The sequence below is a fragment of the Gasterosteus aculeatus genome, chromosome 9, assembly GCF_964276395.1.
Source record: "Gasterosteus aculeatus chromosome 9, fGasAcu3.hap1.1, whole genome shotgun sequence".
Taxonomy (NCBI): domain Eukaryota; kingdom Metazoa; phylum Chordata; class Actinopteri; order Perciformes; family Gasterosteidae; genus Gasterosteus; species Gasterosteus aculeatus.
In genome coordinates this window covers 19,780,730-19,804,319 of record NC_135696.1, presented here as the reverse complement: position 1 = coordinate 19,804,319, position 23,590 = coordinate 19,780,730, and the positions used below count along the sequence as shown (strand labels likewise).

At 47.2% G+C, this 23,590-nt stretch overlaps 1 protein-coding gene across 1 annotated transcript; it reads left to right on the top strand.

Moving 5' to 3' along the window:
* Positions 1-1,745: 1,745 nt before the first annotated feature.
* On the top strand, positions 1,746-23,382 carry kcnh1b (potassium voltage-gated channel, subfamily H (eag-related), member 1b). Its single transcript, XM_040186842.2, has 11 exons — positions 1,746-1,990; positions 4,891-5,014; positions 5,109-5,215; positions 6,161-6,289; positions 6,723-6,841; positions 8,451-8,843; positions 10,793-11,222; positions 14,993-15,192; positions 15,365-15,617; positions 17,935-18,131; positions 20,578-23,382. Exons 1-11 carry the CDS (start codon positions 1,918-1,920, stop codon positions 21,394-21,396), a joined length of 2,844 nt encoding a protein of 947 aa, XP_040042776.2. The 5' UTR covers positions 1,746-1,917; the 3' UTR covers positions 21,397-23,382.
* The last annotated feature ends 208 nt before the right edge of the window (positions 23,383-23,590 follow it).

The window sequence follows — 23,590 nt, the reverse complement described above, 5'->3', positions numbered from 1 at the left end:
ACAAAGCCACATTAAAACGGATATTTAACAGCAACACGGCCCATAGTAAGATAAATAAAAGAAAAACGGAGTCTGTGATGTTTGGAAATCTTTAATAAAAGTGTTTTTGCACCGACTCGTAATGACCAGCAGGGGGAGACACCGCTCAACAATTTAACTCTAAACACTTCCGTCATACAGACAGGACCCATGATGCTCGCGGGACAGATTTAAACTGATCAATTATTTCAATTTCATTGATTTGGATAAATCAATGATATAAATCAATAACTATCAATAAATGCACGTTTCTAAAGCAGGGAAGCCACTGGCAATCTGTCCATATTGACAGTATATAGTACAATTAACTCATTTAAAAAATGATGAAAAGTCAAACGTCAAAAGGTACATTTTAAAAATATTTCTCAGTTATTGATGGTAGGGTAAGCCACAGTATTTAACATAGAAAACACACAAAAACAATAAACATACAGAAAACCCCCAGAAAGCAATAGTACCAAAATAACAGAGCATAATTTAGTGCAGATCCCCGGGTGGTTAAAACTGTCTTTATGTCCCGGTCTTTGACTCGACATCATTTATTAAAGTGAGTTTGGCAACTTTTTTAATGGCCGCTATGAATGTGTCATTTCAACCTCCTCTGCCGAGTGAAGGCGATGCCGAAGTGTTTTCAACTTGACATTCTCTCTGCTGACCAGCAGGGGGCGACTCCCCCTGCGAGAGTCAATGAGAAAATTACTTCTCTCTTCACTGTGAGTTTATGGTCTCAACATCTGGCTTCCAGTCGTCAATTTAACATTCGAAATATCCCTCTGTGTGTCTCTCTCTTTTAATGCATGTCTATTTCTCTCTGACTCTCACAATGCATGTCTCTCTCCTTTCCTTTATTTCCCGCGCTCTCTCTGTCTCATGTCTCATTATGTCTCCCGCTCTGCATGTCTTTCACTCTCTCGTAGTCCTATCTCACTTTATGTCTCTCTCTCTCTACCTGTCTCTATGTGTCTCTCACCTGCTGTCCTATGCTCTCTCTCTCTCTCTCCCACACAGCCCTATGGTCCCTCTCTCTCACATGCTACCTCTGGTCTCTCGACCACAAGCATCCTCACGATGGCTGCAAACATCTGCCATCCGCGAGCCTGCTGAGAGAGAGAGAGACCATGGGGCAGCATGGGAGAGAGAGAGAGACCATGGGGCAGCATGGGAGAGAGAGAGAGAGAGACCATGGGGCAGCATGGGAGCGAGAGAGGGAGACCATGGGGCAGCATGGGAGAGAGAGAGGGAGAGAGAGAGAGAGAGAGAGAGAGACCATGGGGCAGCATGGGAGAGAGAGAGAGAGAGACCATCGGGCAGTATGGGAGAGAGAGAGAGACCATGGGGCAGCATGGGAGAGAGAGAGAGAGAGAGAGACCGTGGGCCAGCATGGTAAAGAGAGAGAGAGACCATCAGGCAGCATGGGAGAGAGAGACCATGGGGCAGCATGGTAAAGAGAGAGAGACCATCGGGCAGTATGGGCGAGAGAGACCATTGGGCAGCATGGTAGAGAGAGAGAGAGAGACCATGGGGCAGCATGGTAAAGAGAGAGAGAGAGAGAGACCATCGGGCAGTATGGGAGAGAGAGAGAGACCATGGGGCAGCATGGGAGAGAGAGAGAGAGAGAGACCATTGGGCAGCATGGTAGAGAGAGAGAGAGAGAGAGAGACCATGGGGCAGCATGGTAAAGAGAGAGAGACCATCAGGCAGTATGGGAGAGAGAGACCATGGGGCAGCATGGGAGAGAGAGAGGGACATGATCAGAGAGTAAGAGAGAGAGAGAGAGAGGGAGAGAGAGAGCGGCTCCCACTCCTCCTCGCGCGCGGGGCTCGCGCGGCATCAGATATGTGAGTGGCGGGAAGCAGCTCGCTCTCGCGCTGCGGCAGGATGGCGGGAGGACGGCGGGGTCTCGTGGCCCCCCAGAACACGTTCCTGGAGAACATCGTCCGCCGGTCCAACGGTAGGATCCGGTTCCGCCCGGTCGACTCGCTCCTCGTGGTTCCGTTCGGCTGTGTCGTCATCGGACAGCTCGGCTGTGATAGGCTGTGATTATTTTAGGGAAACCTGCTGGTTGTGCGGTTGGTTCCTTCGGGCTAAAGGCTACCAGCTAACGTTAAGTAGTTGACCTGCCTTTCTCAAAGCTAACAGGTATTTGTTTTACAATGGCTGCTCACCGGCAGGATGCTAACGTAATTAGCCAGTAACCTTCGCGTAAACTCAACCAACGTCTCGTAAATGGGATTGTTTTCATGTAATCAGATAACGTTATGCTTTCATATAAGTTAATGTTTGCTGCATTGAATATTTCCATATAAAGAACATCAGCACTGTATCATTTTTGAAGGATCATTCAGGAATATTTACACCCGTGTTTTCAAACTAACGTTAGCTAATACACATAAATTGATCCTTTTTCTTGTTTTTTAATTGGCCTGACATTGCACACCCCGTCTGACTGCTTCTTGGTTCAGCAGAGTTTACATTCAGATTAAAAAGGCAGTGTGTTTTAATAATGATGTCTCATGTTCTAAAAGCGTCACATTTACCTTGAACCCAAGCAGTAATTCCATTCTTATGTAAAACATTCTAAAATTATTTGAGTTTTAAACAGTTAACAGACACACATCATCATCAATTATTTTGAAATTATTTGTTGAGCAAAGAAACCTTCTGCTGCTTCCACGCAGGAGCTGCTTCATCCGATTCCTAAATAGTCCACAATAGGATCATCACCAATTCTAGCCAAATATTACTGCCACATAAAACACATGTTTATAATATAAGATATAATAAGATAAGCAGCACTCTGTTATCTGTTTTATTCTACCACGTTTTAAGACATATCTCTTTGTCCACCACGACGGTGGTGAATATTTGTGCTGCTGTTCCGATGTCGGGTGACGAAACCCTTTTTAGAATAAGCTTTACATTCATCGTTATTTTAGTTGAATTACTCTCCAGGGACTGAAATGATAATCAATTACTTATAGGTAGTAGTAGTAGGTTATAAGTAGCCTTTATTTTATTTTTTGGGGGCCTCGTCAGCTTTCGTTCGTCTTTGATCGTTCATCTGTTTTTGCTCCTTTAACCACTTTTCCTTTCGACTTTTCAGTTTGGACATTATCACATAGACAGACAGGTACAGACCAGTGTTTCCACTTAATGTTGTGTACATGTACCCCTCCCCTCCCACCTACCCATGATTATACTATGTGTGTGTGTGTGTGTGCATATATATATGTAAAATATGTATATAATATATACATATATGTATATATCCCAGGTCCCAGACATGCATCAGCTCGGTAGAGTCAACATGCTTTATTGAAATAAAACCAGCAGCTATTTTACCTCTTAATTATATTTTTTCTGACACACACCGAAGCGCATAAACATTTCTCTCCGTCAAACGTCTTTCTTGTGTTTTCCCGGTGCAGTTAAATGAGCAGCAGGTCGTGGATGTCAGGCCGCGGTTTAATTCAGTGCGATAAACTGCGGCTGAACAATTCATCAGCGGGACATTCTGCCCGATTCGCCCCGATTAATGAGCTGACAAAGGAAAGAGTCGAGCCTGAAGCTCCGCCGGGCCGTCGTGTTCATTACGCCACACGGGAGAAAGCATCGGCCCTGATGGTGGCGCTAGAGGGAAGGTCGGGATGCATTTTAATTAACTGGATCGCTTCGTGCACTCTATTAATTCTCATCTCTTCAGGGAGGTTTGGGCTAATTTACATTTTAGTCTTTATTTTGAAGACCTTTAGAAATTAGGAAGAGTCACTAATTCACTATTATCTGTAATTAAACAGGATTATGTTGTAATGCTGTAGTGATGATGTAGAAAGCTGATACACAGCTAACCTAAATAAATAAAAACAAAACCTATGAAATACAATAACCTATAAGATGAGATCTGAAACTGAATTCTAATATTTTTGTCTGTGTTTTCATTCATCATCATCATGCGGTTTGTTTTATTGGTCGCGACGGCGTCGTGTGTGTCTCTCATTGTGAAAACGAATCTGCGTCCTGAACTATGTGATATTAACTGGTCATGTATTTTTTTGGGGGGGCAGCGAACGTCAGCTTCTCTTTAGGGATTCAACTCGGTCCTTTGTTTAGAAAATAAACCTGAAGCGTGAAATAATAGGAAGTCCGTTCTGAAGGTGGATGATGAGAAAAAACAACACCTGTGCACAGGAAACACTTTACAGGTTTCCTTCATTAACACGCACAACACACACGCACACACACACACAAGCAGAGATGGAGATAAAACACACAAACGCACACAGGTTCACACGTGTTCCGCTACATCGCAGCTGGATGAATATGTGGGTATAAAGAGAAAAGATAAATATCACGTATTTATCTTTTCTCTGCTGCAGGATTATGGCGCATATGACAATTATGATTGGCTTTATATTGAGGACACGATTATTGATCCCAATTATTCATTTGTCTTTTGGGAACAAAATGTTTTTTACCACTAAAATGGAAAAAATAAGTCTTGATTAATTAATTTATGGACTGAGCTGCGAAAACACACATTAATGAATTGGCAACAATTTTACAATAATCAAACAGTAGTTTAATCAATTTAAAAGAAAAGAATCACCGGTGTCAGTTTATCAGCGTGATTTATTTCTGTTTATTGGACATATTTTAAAATGTCCCCATGGACATTATGTCCATTCTCACAGACCCAATGTTAATTGAGAAAATAATCTGCAAACTAAGGAATAACAAAGATAATTGTCACCGGCCATAAACGACCGCGCGGCCCTCCGCCATGTGAGACACGCGGTCACGTGACCTCCCTGTCACGTGACTCATCGTAACCGCGCTGGTTTGCCCGGTCAGACACCAACTTCGTGCTGGGGAACGCTCAGATCGTGGACTGGCCCATCGTCTACAGCAACGACGGCTTCTGCAAGCTGTCGGGTTTCCACCGGGCCGAGGTCATGCAGAAGAGCAGCACCTGCAGGTACGTGGCAGCGACCTCGCCAGCCCACGCCGAGGTCGGACCCGGCGAGGCTCACCGGTGTGCGTGTGTGTGTGTGTGTTTCTCCTTCCTGCAGCTTCATGTACGGGGAGCTGACGGACAAGGACATGGCGGAGAAGGTTCGGCAGACCTTCGAGAACTACGAGATGAACTCGTTTGAGATTCTCATGTACAAGAAAAACCGTGAGTGAAGCGTCACGTACTCAGCGATAAAGGAGCCCTGACCCGACCCGACCTGCCCACCACACACACACACACACACACACACACACACACACACACACACACCCAACAAACCCAGAGGCTTGAGTTTGAGCTTTGAGTCCTAAACTGGGACAAAGCATAAACAGGAGGATGAGTCAGCAGGTCATTGTAAACAACCCAAACTGATGCTTTGTTACCCAGCGTGCACGAGCATTTAAGACTGCATGTTTTAAAGTTTTAAATACATTAGCAAAATAAGACCTTTACCAATAGCCGACAATTATAATTCATCACAGCTGTATTTTAGAAAAGCACAGACAAAAGATGTCATTACTATGGAGCTCAGTTTGCCATGAATCTTAAAATTCATGGCAAACTTAAAGTGAACGACAAACTCTTCATTCTTTATTGACTTCACTAAGGATTATTATTTCATTCACATGAAAGATTATACTTGCAGTGAGATATTAGCAACTTCATGGGGCAGTCGTGGCGCAGGGGTTAGAGAAGGTGTGCTGGGAAGCACAAGGTTGGTGGTTTGAGTCCAGGCTGCCCCATGTTCCATGTCGAAGTGTCCCTGAGCAAGACACCTAGCCCCTAATTGCTCCCCAGGCAAAAATGTGAAAAAAGCCATGGGTTTAAAGTGCAATGTAAATCGCTTTGGATAAAAGCGTCTGCTAAATGACCCGTGTGTGTGTGTTCAAATAGTGACATTTTTGTTGTAAACGTTACTGTTGCCGATCTAGAAACTACAACTCCTCACGAAATAAGACGCCCCTCCGTACCGAGACGCGGTGAAGCGGACCGATCTTCACACGTCTCTCTCGTGGACGTGTGCTGTGGAGTGTGTTGACACATAATTCCTGTGAGGAACAAGGAGACTGACTGACGTCCTGTATGTGTGTGTGTGTGCGTGTGCCGCAGGGATGCCAGTTTGGTTTTTCGTGAAGATCGCTCCCATCAGGAACGAGCAGGACAAAGTGGTCCTGTTTCTCTGCACCTTCAGTGACATCACCGCCTTCAAGCAGCCAATCGAGGACGACTCTGTGAAAGGTGGGCGTGTCTGGTAACACGTCATCTCAACGCGTACAAACGTCTGAACTGCACAGACTCGCTGGTTGTTTTAATCCCTCAAAATATATAATTTCATATTTGGTTATTGACAAAAAAAAAAGATCTGTGGCAAACGGATGTCGTGAGGCTTTTTTTAATGATAATTTTCATCTTTTAGCTCATCAATCAAAAGCCATTTTCGGGCCTCTGTATAAACTTGTGTTTCTTATGTAGAGTAAAGGCACTATAGCCACATTCTGTCGTGCACACCTGTGTACAATGACAATAAATGTAGCCTCAAAACTTCAACATTGATACAGAATCTGCCAGCGAACGAGACCTTTGAGATTCTAGCGTGATTCAAAGCTGCAGCGCTTTTGTCCCGTCGTTTTGCTTTGAAATCCTTCTCTTGTGGCGTTCTTCTATTCGGCAGGTTGGGGTAAGTTTGCCCGTCTGACCCGAGCGTTGACCAGCAGCCGCGGGGTTCTCCAGCAGCTCGCGCCGGCCGTCCAGAAGGGAGAGAACGTCCACAAGCACTCCCGGCTGGCCGAGGTGAGAGCGCTTTCTCCTCCACCTGACGCGCTCGGTTTGAAACCGTGACGATAACGTTTGGATAGACATCAATCTCAATAAGACCTTTTGGACCGAGACAGACAGATGGTGACTCGCCGTGTCACATGGTCTCTGGAAAAGCTTTCCATTGGCTTGAACCCGACGTTTTCATAAATGAGGACTCTTTATCTGAACCGAGCCGTAACAATGTCCAAAATACAGATGACACAGGACGGGAAACATATTCAACGTTGATGTTTTCCTTCTGTCGTGCGATGAGAGGTACTCTTCATTGATCTGGAACAAAGCAGCTCTGACATCCTGTCTCATCCTGTTATGAGTGTTCTCAGAACGAGGCTTCGTAGGAAAGATGGAAGTTGATTATTCCTTCCCTTTAATAGCACACGGACCACTCATTCTTTTTAGATCACATTTGTGTAAGAAAGAAATTCAACTTTTCTTAATAACAGTAACAGCAGGTTGATTCATATCTCCAAAACAACTGACATCACGATTTCTGTTACACTTCTAGATTGAATTAAATACTTTGACAATAAAGGTTTTGTCTAATTGAATGAAGATTTTCAGTGCAAAAGGAGACAAAGATTTAAAAAGGATTACATATTTTCAGCTGACACTGACGTGATGTTTGCATCCAGGCACACAAATAAATAAAGTTAAATTTAACAACACCGGGGTCTTTGCATGAACATAAATTGATTGCATAATTTCATATTTAATTATTCCACCTTTCCTCTGTGCGTTGGTCCCTTGTTGTGTCTTGTGATAATCTGCAGGGCGTCGGAGCGCCGACCGTCCTCACAGCTCTTTGTTCCAGATCATAAGAAAGGAAATGCGTTACGTGTATTTTGTTGTATCAGCTCCCTGCAAACAGGCTGTTAAATCCCTTTAGAGGTAATTAACTGTGACTAATCCCCCCGCTAACCGCACGACATCCTTTCTGAGGAAGTCGTCTATTATCGGGAGTTTATGGGTACGAGAGATGCTGTTTGTCCTCCACATTAAAACTCCTGTAAAATCGAGGTATTTTATTCTTTATGAGCGGCGCGTTAATTCACTCATTATGTTTCAGATACCTCGATGCTGATAATCACTTGTACGTTGCTGTAATGACAAAGTGGAGATGTAATAATAATGTAATTAAGATGTAACAGTTGAAAGAGTCCGGTTCCCTTTATTGGAATGCAACATGAAATCTGGATATTCATCCTCCTGTCAGGATTTCTATTTAATGTTGTTATATTTATATAACCCAACATTTTAAAATGATGAACTAAAAAACAGCTTCCAACGTTGATGCTCTTCTGTATAATTTAATGCTTTCATTTATTATAAATGATATCGTGTAGTTTATCTTTTGCTTGACCTTTTTCCTTTTAAATTTAACTCTGCTTTATTTTCATTCGTTGCGCAATTAATTGGTAGAAATAAAGCAAATGATTAAAATAAATGGTCCTCCCACAAATAAAAACCAAAAAGTTAACAATCTGACTGTTAAATATATTCGGAGCTCAGCGTGCAGCAGATTTTGGTGAAAATCTCCGCGGCGCTTTGGCAGGTTGTGAAAACCCTGCGTTCTGTCTCTCAGGTTCTGCAGCTGGGTTCGGACATCTTGCCTCAGTACAAACAGGAGACCCCGAAGACCCCGCCGCACATCATCCTGCACTACTGCCTCTTCAAGACCACGTGGGACTGGGTCATCCTCATCCTCACCTTCTACACCGCCATCATGGTGCCCTACAACGTCTCCTTCAAGACCAAGCAGAACAACGTGACCTGGCTGGTGGTGGACAGCATCGTGGACGTCATCTTCCTCGTCGACATCGTCCTCAACTTCCACACCACCTTTGTCGGGCCGGCCGGCGAGGTCATCTCTGACCCCAAGCTCATCCGCATGAACTACGTCAAGACGTGGTTCGTCATCGACCTGCTGTCCTGCCTGCCTTATGATGTCATCAACGCCTTCGAAAACGTCGACGAGGTCGGTGGGCTTAATTCCTCCCTCTTAAAGTCCCGGTGGTTTGAGGAAAACTACGGAAAACTAAGTCTTTTTTTACAGACAAAGCTGCTTATTTGTGTTTTTTAGGCATTTCTGTTGTCGCCCGTCAGAAGTCCTCAGAGAGGACGTAAGCGGCGCAGCTTTGATGCATCTTTAATGTCGGCTGTCGCCCTGTGAGCTTTTACATCCTTCGACTTGCCAGCGTGAAATGACTCATAAAGGTGCAGAGAGAGAAAAGAGGCCATGACCGCTGACGCGGCACAAATGCGAAACCTCCAGCAACAAGAATATATTTATATATAAATATAAGAAATCAGTCATGTGTCCACTGACTAAACCACTTCAGCGGTGTGGCGTTCAAAGCAGGCAGGAAGGGCTGTCGGTCGGTTGGTTTTCTCTTTTCCGACCAAATTCCCTAAAGAGAAAAGTGATTCCTAATCCGTTCGTTTTGTGTGAGAGAGAAAGCGACAGAAACGGAACCCGCACACCCGACTGGTTCCAACCATCAAGTGTGGATTCTTTATTACAATCACAACATCAGCTAAAGAGGTTCTGAGTAAACTTGAATGGAATCAGTTTCTCAGCATCTTCAGTTGTCTCACAGTTCACTTTATTCTAAACGAAGGCGAAGAATCCCAAATGTTTCTTTCTTTCTTTCTTTTTTGCTAAAATAATGACTTCAAGCCCCTGTTGAGTTTCTGTTTACGTTCACATTCCAAGATGTCAAATCCATTTCCTCATAAAATATTTTATCTAAAAATATAAATCCGGCGAGAAATGAGAGCAGAGGAAAAGTGAGGAAAGTAAGAGGAGATATTGGGGGATTATTTCCATTTTATTTGAGGACACGTCGAACTTCCGACTGGAGACAAAACTGTGATCAATAAACCTCGTTAAAGTGCTGATCGGTTTAACGCGTGTTCAGAACTTCAGATCATTATGTTGGGCTCAAATTGTGACAAAAATAATTACAAGCTCATAAAACCGAATCTAAAAAAGCGATCTGATGTTTGTCGCAGCAGGAAGTCATCAGATCATCAGATGTTCTGATCATAAGGAAACAATCCGGTGAGCTTCCGTTGAAAAGAGAAAAACAAACATTTTCTTCCCGCCTTTCGCTCACGTCGGCGTCTCTGAGCGCCGGCGACCAGGGGCTCCCGATGGAGGAGCAGTGCATTGTGGGAGAGCAAACAACGTCGTTGGTGAACGCAGGTGGTTGGATGCCGCGATGAGAGACGGCGGCGCGAAGCTGCTGCATGTTTCATACGTGTTTCATGAATCTTTCATGGCGACCTCACCCGTCTCCACTTTTAAAAGCCTTGGTGGAGGACGAGGATCTAACAGCATGCGGACCAGTGAGATCACATGATGTCGGTCATGTGTTTCGCTTTCATACATCGACCTATCACGGTGAATTGGGACTGACCTTTCACCTGAAGATGTCTGAATGGATGAAAACGGGTCCTCCAAACAAGCCATTGTTTTGCATACAATAAATGCTTTTTGTTTGTGCCCCGAACCCCGCTGGGAATTGCAAACATTGGGTGTGAGGGCAAAGCTGAGACTCCTGTGGATCCAATGAGATCAATCGTACTTGTGTGATGACGGTCGATCACATTTCACGCTGTGAGAGCATATTTTGAAACTCAAATCCACAACCTCGTGGATGTTCGCAGCCTCACAAACTGTCACAACCTCGCCGCATTGTCGACCCTTTCAGAGGATGTTTCATAGGAGTTTTGAGAATGAGTTTGTGTCCTGCCGCCCAAACGCCACCAAATGCGTTCAAGTGTCAAAGGTTTTTGACACCAAAAGCTGCCGGGCGAGAGAATGCAGAATAAAGCAGTGACTGCAGACGGGACATTAAGAATGAAAACTTCCCCCCTTGATCTTAATCTTAATCCCCCCCTCCCCCCGTCTCTCCTCTGCAGGGCATCAGCAGCCTCTTCAGCTCGCTCAAAGTGGTCCGCCTGCTGCGCCTGGGCCGCGTGGCCAGGAAGCTGGACCACTACATCGAGTACGGCGCCGCCGTGCTGGTGCTGCTGGTGTGCGTGTTCGGCCTGGCGGCCCACTGGCTGGCCTGCATCTGGTTCAGCATCGGGGACTACGAGGTGATCGACGAGGACACCAACAGCGTGCGCATGGACAGCTGGCTCTTCCTGCTGGGGGAGACGGTGGGCACGCCGTACCGGTTCAACGCCTCGGGCACGGGCCGCTGGGAGGGGGGGCCCAGCAAGGACTCGGTCTACATCACCTCGCTGTACTTCACCATGACCAGTCTGACCAGCATCGGCTTCGGGAACATCGCGCCCAACACGGACGGAGAGAAGATCTTCGCCGTGGCCATGATGATGATCGGATGTGAGTCGGGGCTTCTTCTTCCTTTTCACAGTTATTGAACGCGGCGTCGGATGCAGCCGCTTTAATTATACACAGTTTATCTGCTATTCAGTCGCTAAAATTAGTGGATTTGGTGCAAAATAAAAAGCAGTTTGCCTCTTCCACCTCAAAAAAACCAACATCAAGCCCAACAACGTAGCCGGGCGGAGCTCTAAGGTGTGGTTGTGTGGCGTCTGTAGCTGCACCTTCAGAACGAGCTACTCCAGATGTGCTCTTTGCTTTCATCTCGCATGCTGCGTGTCGGTGATGAAAAAGCTATTTAAGTCAGAGTGACGTATTGGGAGTAGAGAAATCTCCCCCGCTGACTGTACGCAGCAGTCAAGGCTCCTTTGAACAGACGGTAGTATGAAGATAATCTGGGAACCTGGATCCGTCGTCACGGCTGCTTGCGAGAAGCAAAGCGAGGTCCCCGCTGTCTGCGGCCTGAGCCGGGACGCAAACGCACACCAGCTCCACATCGTCCGTTCGCCCTCGCATGGAGGATCGCAGCTGTGTGGCTTTGGATTGCATCACTTCAGACAGATTTCTTTCCATTTCTTCCACTATTAAATGATATTCTCTGCACGGCACACCTGCAGATTACAATGATAACAGCAGCCGATCAGGAATAGATTCTCAGTCTTGGCCAGTGTTGTTGTTTCATCCTCTTGATGATCAGTTTGGCTGCTTTATAAATATATATTAAATGTATATTTATATTGTCAACCGTATGCACTATGGTGTGTTTGGCAAACGTAAGTGTTTCTATGGAAACGTTGTCTGTAATTTGTCTAATCCAATAAGAAAGGAGCTGGAATAGAAATGTTACTCACTGGAATTAATAGCTTGGCGTACAGGTTCTCAGCTGGACTTTAATCTGCTCCTGACACACAAAAAAAGACCCTTCTAACTCTTTGTATCCAACGTGTCTCCGTGTCTCAATGCACCTGCTGTGACAGCAGAGGGGTTCAGCTCACTGATGATTGGCACAGTTTGCAATGGCACACGCAGAAGTCTGCAAACGGGTTTTAGGGGTATAAGAGCTGTCAAATAGATTGAAATATCACACTGGATTTCTTGGTCTGTCTGTGAACGCTTTAGCACTGTAACACTGAGTCGTTAGTACCAGACAATACAAATATGACATCTAACATTTAACCTTAACCCCGACCTCTTTAACTGACGTGGTAATAAATGACCGGAAGGCTCAGAGAGGCCCGTCTGGTGAGATCCGATCCGACGGGGCGGCCTCGGACGCCAGCAGCAAGTTGCCTCGGCGACGGCGATATGATGAGTCCTGACGCGGCGGAGTTCCGCACTGAAATATTAACCGCAGCGGCGGATCGGCCGGCCTCGCGTACCTCCTCTTCTGCAGTCCGCTGCAGTCTGCACACATCCAGCTGCTCAGCGGGACGCACGAGAGCTGCAGGACACTCGTCCAGTATCAGGCGTGTGGAGCGACTCCGCCCGGCAACAAGCAGCTGCAGCGGGGAAGGGAGGAGTTCTTAGTGAAGTACACAATTATAAAGATTTTTAAAGATACAGAATTATATTTGTTAAGATCCCGAACACATTCTCTCCTGAGGATGAAATCGTGACCCGGTGAAACCTCCTCGGCTCCTCTGCTGTTTAGTCTCTTACGAGCGAAAGAGGTTCGGCAGGAAGAAAAGCAGCGTTTTTTCAGCAAACTTTTAAATAAATGATATACAATCATTCAGTGGTTAAACTTGTTGTCTTGGTAATTAATAATAATGAAATTGAATTTAGTTCTACTGTTTCTCATTATTCAGTTTTGGTTCTTAATAATAATAATTAAAGACGCATTAAAAAGACAAACATTTGAATAACATGGCATTGCATTTATAAAGAGCTTTTCATCACACTTTCCATTATAAAAAATGACAGTGAACAAATAAACAACATCCGCAGGTTAAAGGTATTTTGGATTTGAATGTGGACAGATGGGCACGGTCTCAGAGGTGTGTGTTATGGGACAGAGGGCGGATCGCTGCCATGGAGACGGGCCTGTCACCACCGGTCTGGTGCTCGGTCCTGAGTGGTGGAGACAGCAGGCTGGCACCAGTGGAGCGGAGGCTGCCGGGGGGACAGAGGTGGCGTAGCAGGCCGGAGGGATGGAGGGAGGAGGAGGAGATACTATCAAGTAACGGCTACTCGTCAGCCTGCTGATTATTGTTTTTAATGAATAGATCCTTTAGTCAAAACTCTTCCCGTAGTCCAGTGACGTCTTTAAATATCTAAAATATATTTCGTTTACTCTGATGAACTTTTTTTCTTCAACCTAATTGCTTTACTCTCTGTGGATTAATAATCTTAATCTGATCTAATTCAGACGCTCATTTCGTTTATTACTTTCGTGTTTGCAAAACATAATTCTACCTCTGCTACTGAAGACTCTTGTGCGTCTTTTAATAGTGAAGCTTTTATACATTTCTCGTGTTTTCCTCCCAACGTGAACATCTGGGCGGACTCCACACAGCGTGTAACACTAAGAGGAGACAGATGCTTAGTGGAGGTTTCCCAGAACACCTGTGGGTAAAAAGCTTTCCCCAGCGACCTTCTAATGTTGACAATTAGTCTCCTTCATGAGAAGCCTCCGTCGTCTGTTCCTCCATCATCAATCACCTCCTCCGAGCGGCTCCGCTCTCTCCTCCGAACCACTGATGGATGAATCGCTGCACCTTCTGACGGTTTCTTTTTTAACTAAACCCGTGATTGAGGTCACCGCGTGTGGACCCATTTGTAAACGACACGGTGTGTTTGATTCATTCACATAGTTTTCATTAGATCAGGAGGCGAGCGTGGCGCTCGGCGCACGGGCTCATCCCGCGCTGACGCCGTGTCCCTCGGCGGGGGGGCAGCAATGCGGTCTGGGTAAACCCCTTTTTGCTTTTGCATTTAGATTCATGTGGAACACTGCAGGGAGCTGAGTATTGAATTAAGCCCCCCCCTCCCCACCAACACCACCTCTTGTCAGCTTCCTGGCCCACGAAAAACAAGTGCCTGAGTGCTGCTGGAGACTGATGGAAAGCGGTTGCTATGACAGCCAGCATCCCGGATCCGGGATGAGAGTTTGGGTCATTAGCATAGCGAGCGCCAGCGTTGTGACGCTTAGCGGGACCTCGCGTCGGGTGCTGAGAGGAAGGACAGAAATAACCGGTCCATTTGCTTTCCTGAGCATCCTCCATCTGCTTCCAGGGACACCGGACCAAACGTGGGGATTCAGCAAATCAAACCCAAAGGGTGCATTTGTTTTCCATATGATGCCTTATCTGCTGCAATCGACTCGCCGTGGTTGTATTTTCTTTGTTTTATATTAAAGAAACAAGGCTTTAAAGTTTACCAAAGAAATTCACTACGACTTGTAGAAACTACAATGTCCAAGCGCAACCTTCTGCAGAAATGTTTCTTTAAAAACAGCAATGCATCATTTTTCAGAACAATGCAGAGTTTATTGGAAATGCAAAGGCGACCTCCACTGGGCTCAAAGAGACGGGAAATGATCCTCCATTATTCTGTTTGCCTCGGCGCTCATTAATGAGCATGAGGCGGCGCTGCATTCATCAAATGTGAATTCGTTTTCTGACATGAAAGAAGACGTTCTCTTTAGTTCAGTAAAACGTATTTCCAGTTAATATAACGCCACATGGGATCGCTTTGGATGTACAACACTAATGCGTGAACTAACGTCTCGTAGATCTAAAATGTAAACGCTCTTTGCTCCTCGTCGCCAGCGCTGCTGTACGCCACCATCTTCGGTAACGTCACCACCATCTTCCAGCAGATGTACGCCAACACCAACCGCTACCACGAGATGCTCAACAGCGTCAGGGACTTCCTCAAACTCTACCAGGTCCCCAAAGGCCTCAGCGAGAGGGTGATGGACTACATCGTGTCCACCTGGTCCATGTCCAGAGGCATCGACACCGACAAGGTAACGCCGTGGCGTTAATCATCAAGCCCCCTTTTTTAATTTTGTCTTTCAACTTCCCGTTGACCGAGAGTTGCAAATGCATCCGTCTGACCTCAGTATGACCTCGGTGTGACCTTAGTGAGACCCTAATGTCCCCTAACTTGGACCTTGGTTCGGCCCCTTCTGTCTGCAGGTGCTGCAGATTTGTCCCAAGGACATGCGAGCGGATATCTGCGTCCACCTCAACAGGAAGGTGTTCAAGGAGCACCCGGCGTTCCGGTTGGCCAGCGACGGCTGCTTGCGCGCCCTCGCCATGGAGTTCCAGACCGTCCACAGCGCGCCGGGCGACCTCATCTTCCACGCCGGAGAGAGCGTGGACAGCCTCTGCTTCGTGGTGTCGGGGTCACTGGAGGTCATCCAGGACGACGAGGTGGTGGCCATTTTAGGTGAGTTTTGGTTCTTCGATGACTGAAGAAGTCGGGATTCTGCGATAAAACACAGGTTTTCCTCAGCAGCACCCGAGGCATTAACTTTAATATCACTTACATTAAAGTTACTTTTCACGATTGTGAGTCGCAGCAGATTTCCTCCATGCAAGAAGCTGATCATTACAGATTCATCTTTGGAAAATCCATATTTAAACCAGATGAGACCAGCACTGTCTTATTACGTAATAGGACAAAGAAACGTTATAAAAGGGTAGAAAACAATGAATCAAAGAAAATCAACATCGATTTTTCAACAGTGACAACTAGATTCCTCATGACGTAGCAAAAAAGGGTTCCTAAATGGAGGAACAATGAATCTCCCTCCTCGACATCAAACCAAAGGCTTGAGGAGCAATTGTCTTGTTTTGCTGATTTGAGAGACTTTGTTCCATCAGCGCGTATCAAAGCTCCCTCAGCTGCGTCACAAGCTCCTCTTTCACTGTGCGACTGTGTTCTACCACCTGATCGCTGAGCAAACAGCTGAGCCCGAAAACACAATAAGTGGAGCTCTTTGGAGTCACCTGCTACACAAACACACACGAACACAGAAACAGAAGAGACGCGCCGCTGTTTCCTCACAGCGTCAGAAACAAAGAACATTTCAGGCAGGAAGCAGCAGGGCTCATTAGCATCAGTTTTATTTATTTTACTAATAAAACATGCTGCCTGTTTTCGGTTTTAACCGACGGAGGGAGAGAAACTAACACGGAAGAAACCTGACGGAGGAGGAGACTGTTGAAGCGGAGCAGCTTCGAGATTCATTCAGGAAATCTCAAAAGCTCTTTGAGCTCTTTCACCGCTCCGTGATATACGAATGCTGCGCAGTGAGCAGAACACACACACTCTGCAAAACACACACACACACACTCTGCAGCACAGACACACACACACACACACTCTCTGCTCTGTGCAACACACGCACACTGTGCAGCAAACACACTCGGCAACACACTCTGCTCTCTGCAGCACACACACTCTGCAACGCACACACACACACCGTCGGCTCTCTGCAACACACACACACACACACACTGCTCTATGCAACACACACACACACTCTGCTCTCTGCAGCACACACACACACGCACTGCTCTATGCAACACATGCACTCTCTGCTCTCTGCAGCACACACACACACTGCTCTATGCAACACACACACACGCTGCTCTCTGCAACACACACACACACCGTCTGCTCTATGCAACACACACACACACACACTGCTCTATGCAACACACACACACACTGCTCTATGCAACACACACACACACTCTTCTCTCTGCAACACACACACACACACACACTGCTCTATGCAACACACACACACTCTTCTCTATGCAACACACACACACTCTTCTCTATGCAACACACACACACACACACTGCTCTATGCAACACACACACACTCTTCTCTATGCAACACACACACACTCTTCTCTCTGCAACACACACACACACACACTGCTCTATGCAACACACACACACTCTTTTCTATGCAACACACACACACTCTGCTCTCTTCTGCATAAAACATGAGCTGTTTAAAATGTCAACAGCTTGGATGAAAGGAACCTAATTGCCGACTCATCCTCTGACTTCATCTGTGTTTCAGTTTTGAATAACATGAATGAATTCCTGTGAGAGCTAACATGCTAACATTAGCATGAGCTGCATGTTTTGTCTTTTTTCTTGGTGAGGGGGAGGAGGGGGTGGGGGGTTGTCTGCAGACTGAATTGCCTACGGTTCGTCTCTGGATAAATATTTGGACTTTCTCCGCTAACAATGTGAAGTCTGTGCTCTCTTCTCATCTACTTTCCTTGCGTCCTCTGCTTCCTGGTTAATGACTGCGTTCGTCAGCGTGAACCTCCGACGTGTTGTCCGTTATCTGTTTATCCGTTTGAGGGAGATAAATCTGTGACATCGGAAGCAGAACTATGTTCCATGTGTGAGACAGATGTTCCAGGCTGCACAGAGCAGAGGAAGGTCCGACCCCTTAAAGAGAAACCAGAGAAAATTTTTGCCTTTTAATAAAAAGTCTCTTTTAATGAAACGGGTTTCTAATACAAATTAGATTCTGTGTCTCTGTGACTCTATTTTGAAATATATATATTTACACGTACTGTCTTGTGTAAATATTTATTTATAGTACAGCTTTATTCAAATGGATGTATATTTATTTAAATGTGTGCGTGTGTAAATACGCATATACATCCATATACATGTATTTATTTATGCACAGTATTGTTATGTATGTACATATCTGTTGCGTCTGCAGGTAAAGGCGACGTGTTCGGCGCCGTCTTCTGGAAGGAGATGACGCTGGCTCAGTCCTGCGCTAACGTGCGAGCGCTGACCTACTGCGACCTGCACATCATCAAGCGGGACGCGCTGCAGAAAGTTCTGGAGTTTTACGCCGCCTTCGCGAACCACTTTGCCAGGAACCTGGTGCTCACCTACAACCTGAGGAAGAGGGTGAGTCTGCATCCGCCGCCGCTCCACGCGGGAAGCGTCGGCTTCGCGTTCGTCTTCCTCCCTTCAATCATCACTTTTAAGTTCTCACCTCTTTCTGCTCCCTCGATTGTCCGTCTGATCCAACTGTCCCTCAAACAGCGTTTAAAACACACAAAATAACGTTTATCTGTAACGAGGACTTTCTAAAAAGAGAATATTTTGGAGACAAAGAGAAGAAGAAGTCCTCTCTGTGTCTGATGTTACAGATGTAATAAAAACACCCCTCGAAATGTTGCTGAAATCAAACCGAAAGGAGCATAAACGAAGAGGATGGACGTGTTTGTCTGTGTCTGTCGGGCCGGGGGGGGGGGGGTTTTGAGTCACATGACCTCGGCTCGCCTTGCAGCCGGGTGCCGGAGCCGCTCTGTCGTCGCCGGGTTTCTCACACCAAGGACATCGGATGAGCGGCTTTTGTTCCCCCCCCGCGGAGCAGCTGTGAGCGTGCGGCGCGGAGGCGGGCGATGACGCCTCGACGGCGTTCACACCTCAGCCGATGGGCGACGCGCTCAGTTCAGCCCCTCCACGGCCGCACGACGAATTTAAACGTTCGATTCGCCGCTCGGTTGTCTGGCCGTGGCGGCCATCTTTGCGTGGGCTGGGACGAGTTTATCGCAATTAACTCGCTATTTGATGTTAAAACCCTATTTCTCTAAATATCCTCTCATTTCACCTCCTGCATTAATATTATTATTATTATTTGGCCCAGAACAACAATAAGATGTTTCACTCATTCGCTGCAGTCTTTTCCGGCAGCTGCTCTAACAACACGCACGCTGCACGGCCGAGCATCCGAGGTCGGGTTGCAATGCAAACACGCCATCTTACAACACCCCCCCCCCCCCCCCCCCCCCCCCCCCCTCCACCCTCGACCCCCCCACCTAGACACAAATGATCCAAAATGATTATGCATGACCTGTACGTCTACACACCAACGTATTTCTACACTGTAGTGAAATTAACTGAATAAGCAGTTTGATGTGGATTCACCTTTGGCCCCTTGTGGTTCTTCTTCTTCTTCTCTGACATTATCAGTAGAAGAACATAAATGTGTCTCGAGCCCCACAAAGGGCAATTTAATCAGACTTATTGATCGGATCAACAACAACATTCAAGCAGCGATTTTAGGTTCGATCAGCTGTAAGATTTAAGAAATGATTTTAATCATTAAAATGATAAAGCAGAATTGATGCACAAAGCTCAACAGGTCCTCTGGAAATAAGATACGATATTAAACATACAGCTGATCGGAGCCTGAAGGTCAACACACTCTCACATGTGCTTTCTTCAGGAATCAGGAAACATTTATTACCAAAATATGTCAGACATACAAGGAAATTGTATGTTTAAAACCCGTTAATCGCAACATGTGAATATCAGAGACAGAAAGAAAGGACGAAGAAAGAAAGTTTCTGTTCCTCTATTTTATAGACCCTGATCTAAAACAAGATGAGTTAAGAACATTCCCTATAAGGGGATTTCACTGGGACAGTATTCTCTCTCCCTCTCTCTCTCTCTCTCGCTCTCTCCCCTGCTGTAAATCGATGTGGACGCCGTCGTGTCCTGTTCTGCTTGGTTGTGCAATAATGGCGCTGGTGGAGAAACGACCTGCAGGGCGTCTCTCACCTCCAAACCCACAGAACCACTGACGCAACACTGCTAATGTGGAGCCACAAACCTCAAACTTTACCTCCATTTCATCTGAAATGAACAGACGAAGTGTGGAGGTATTTATTCATAACTCTGCATAATCACCTGAAAAAAAGACTTTATATATATTTATTTATATATATAAATATCTATGCAGGGAGCAAATCCTCTTCACACAGTCCGCCATATTTCACATTTTCCTCGTTTGGACCAGTAATCCGTGGGGGGGGTGGGGGGCTGTAGTGGTCAGTATCATGTGTTTTTGCACAGAGAGTCAGTGCAGCAGTAGTTGAACATCAGCAGTCCTCTCACGTTCCTCCCCCCCCCCCCCCCTCCCTCCTCCTGGGGGCTCTCTGAGAACCGTCCGGCTGCCACGTCTCCGTCCACGCGATCTGATTTCAGCGGGTCAGGAGCTTCCCGATTGGCTCGAGGGGGGGAGGGAGGGGTGGGGAGGTTAACATACTGATGACAAAGCGGCGGCTGGACTTGGGCAGAGGTCAGGAGGTCTCGATGACCTCTGGTTACGATGTCTCCATCCAGCACAGCGTTTAATTAGGAGATCTTCATTCTCAAGATGAAACACTGTTCAGCAAACCTAATTCCATTACTGAGGGTCTAAATAAGTCCACGAGTTCTTCACTGTGCGTCAAAAGCTTCATCAATTTGTCTCCATTTTCAGTTCTTATCAGTTCATTGATTCACATTCTCTTAGAGACATTTGTTAATGAAATCGCTTCTGTCTTTTTTTTTTTTTTTACAGATCGTTTTCCGGAAGATCAGCGACGTGAAACGCGAGGAAGAGGAGATGCTGAGGCGGAAGAACGAGGCTCCTCTGAACCTTCCGCCCGATCACCCCGTCCGGCGCCTCTTCCAGCGCTTCCGGCAGCAGAGGGAGGCGCGGCTGGCGGCCGAGCGCGCCGACGTGGAGAAGGCCGCTCCCCCGGAGCCGCCCCGAGGTCCCAAGATCCTGGCCTCCACCCGCATCGACATGGTGACGGAGGGCCCGGCGGCCACGCCCACCGCCGCGGCCGCCTCGTCCAAGCCCTCCAGCCGAGTCGTGCTGCACGCGCCCGCCGCCCCGAACGGAGGCCCCGTCGGCTGCAAATCGGCGGAGCCGCCCAAAGCCCGCGGCTGGGGCCGGTTCAGGGAGACGGTGGGGAAGGCCGAGTCCTGGAGCAGCGTCTCCAAGGCCGAGTCCATGGAGACGCTGCCCGACCGGACCAAGTCCCAGGACGAGACGCCCCTCAAGAAAACGGACTCCTGCGACAGCGGCATCACCAAGAGCGACCTCCGCCTGGACAACGCCGGCGAGGCCAGAACGCCGGCGGAGCAGAGCCCCGTCCGCTGCGAGGAGAAGGCGGCGCTCTGCGCGGCGCCGGACGCCAGCGCGCAGGCCTCCTTCCTGGAGCTGAAGCAGGAGCTGAGGGGAGACATCCGCTCGCTGAACGGCCGCATGGCGGCGCTGGAGTCCCAGCTGGCCGAGATGCTGCGACTCCTCAAGTCGCGCAAGTCCTCGGGCTCCTTCTTCGAGACCTCGCGGCCTCCGTCCCCCGACTCGGACGGGGACAGCTTCTCCTAGCCAGGACGCGCGCGGGTTCGACCGGCGGGAATCGGAAACCGCGAGCACGCCGCACGCCGGGGAGACATCCGGGTTACGGACCGGAGTGACGAGGAGGCAGATTTTGACTCGCGGTCGTGACCTTCATGCTCCTCGGGGGGGGTTTGACCTTTTAGCAATAATGAAACATGGCTTTAACTTTTGTTCACTGTGATGAAGGAAACCGCTTCAAAGGGTCCGTCTGGTGGCTTTGACCCCAATCGACGGCCCAGCGAGGCGAATCGCCGCGATCGATCAAATCTTTGAAACAGACACTAAACTAATGTCACTCCTTCACCTTTTTCCCAACAGAGCTTTTTGAGAACTAACCGCTGCATGATGTCATATCAAAGCAATATGATGGGCTGTGAAGATGCCTGAGAAAAGACTCCAGCAGGATCGTAACGTTTTTATATCCAGAATGAATGTGAAAGATTCGATGTCTCGATGTTTCATTCCCAAGTCCCGGTCGGTTCGGCTCAGGATGGAGCTCACAGGGTTAAAACTCCTCCAGGCATCAGATTGGGTGATTGATGATGTGGGTGATTTAAACACATCTGAATTTAAATAGAATATGTTTTGGCTCATCGCACATATGCTCTCTGATCCGAGCGTTTCTAAGAGGATTCATTTACAATTTCACTATAAATGACTACATGAAAGGGAAGGACTCCTTCTATCTCCTTTATCATGTTCCCTCGCGCGCCTTTTATTCGCCTTCCTCCGCCGCACTTTCCTGCTCACTGTGAAGCCCCACCGGCTGCACGCGGACGCCTCCCTGCGGCCTGGAACTCCTCGCAGCGACCTGACAGCCGTTGACAGCGCTTTCGTTCTTTCTCACAACGGGAACCCGCGACTGCGTTAAATAGCATCTGACCACTAGGGGGCAGCAGATGTCACGCTAACGCAACGCATTTAATGCGCTAAAACATACGGGCCGCTCCTTCGCACCGACTCAGTGTTGCATCAATTCAATAATACTGTTTTAGTGTACAAACATCGGCATAAATATCCCACAATGCAATGCTGTAAAGACGTCCACCAGACGAGGGCAGGTAGCGCTGTTACATCAGTGACGCCCCAATTTAGGTGTGAGTGTAATATTGTAATTGTTAGAAGAACGTTCTGTTGTTGAGGCGTCCCGTGGGGTCGGAGGTCACGACTCGGCTGGGCTGAATGCGTCCGTCTGCAGCAACGGGAACCGTAACGACTTTATTCCTGGTTTTGGTCGGCTGCTTGGAATTTTTGACCAAAATCTGTTGACTTTCTGTCCAAAGTGGAGGAAGAAGTCGTGCTGATCGTGCTCACATCTCCACTGGAGTCAGTGTTTTCTTTAAGCGTCCTTATTTTTGAGCTCAACTGTGCTTTGTTTTTGTTCCTGGCAAATTGTAGACTTCATGTTGATGAATGAAAGTTATTTTTTTAAGTATACAGGGTTCTTCCAGGGACAAAGGAAGCGTCGGATGCTTTATTCCCGCAAAGAAGAAACGTAACCGTCGCCACGACGTCACCGAGAGGAGATTTGAAGTTTGCTTCCATCTCGACGTCCTGTGTTGGTGTGATTATAATAATGCGTCATAATATGCAAATATTTCGATGTCTGCTGCTCGTACTGGGGGACGAGTGGGTCTCACGCCGTCCCATGAGCCTCGCCGGTACCGGCACTGATGCACTTTGGTCGTCTCCGCATGGCGCTTGTAACCGAGAGCTTTTTATTAAAGAAAAGCGCTTATTTTGCCTCGCTTCCTCTGAGTGAGGCGGTCCTGTTGTCTTTGACCTTTGACCCCTCCCCGCCGCGGATCACGTGTATGTAACGTCGTCGTCGAGCTCTCGCGCGCACTTCTGGCGGAAAAAAAGGGGGGCGAAACCGCCGATGTGTAATCTCACTTCTGTTCCTCACTGACGGAATGAAACCTGCACAAAGAGCCTTTCTACGAGAATGACGCCAATAAATGATTTCATACTTTGTTCTCTGTTCGGTTTCTTTGAACTTCCTGCTCGTTCCGACGGATCTGCTTCAGCTAAACGTCTTTTAAATGTCCGCCAGCCTCGTCCAGTGAGCACTGAATATTTAACGAGAGCGATCTGCAATACAAACATCCTTTAAATCGTGTCGCACCAGCGAGAATACTTGTTTTATTATTCCACACAGACGACCTTCACGCTCGCCATCCGG

What these genes read in the sequence shown, in the direction of transcription:
- kcnh1b (XM_040186842.2), top strand. Translation starts at nt 1,918, where the DNA reads ATGGCGGGAGGACGGCGGGGTCTCGTGGCCCCCCAGAACACGTTCCTG. An exon ending in CATCGTCCGCCGGTCCAACG is followed by an intron (nt 1,991 to 4,890) that starts GTAGGATCCGGT and finishes TTGCCCGGTCAG; the next exon opens with ACACCAACTTCGTGCTGGGG. An exon ending in CAGAAGAGCAGCACCTGCAG is followed by an intron (nt 5,015 to 5,108) that starts GTACGTGGCAGC and finishes TCCTTCCTGCAG; the next exon opens with CTTCATGTACGGGGAGCTGA.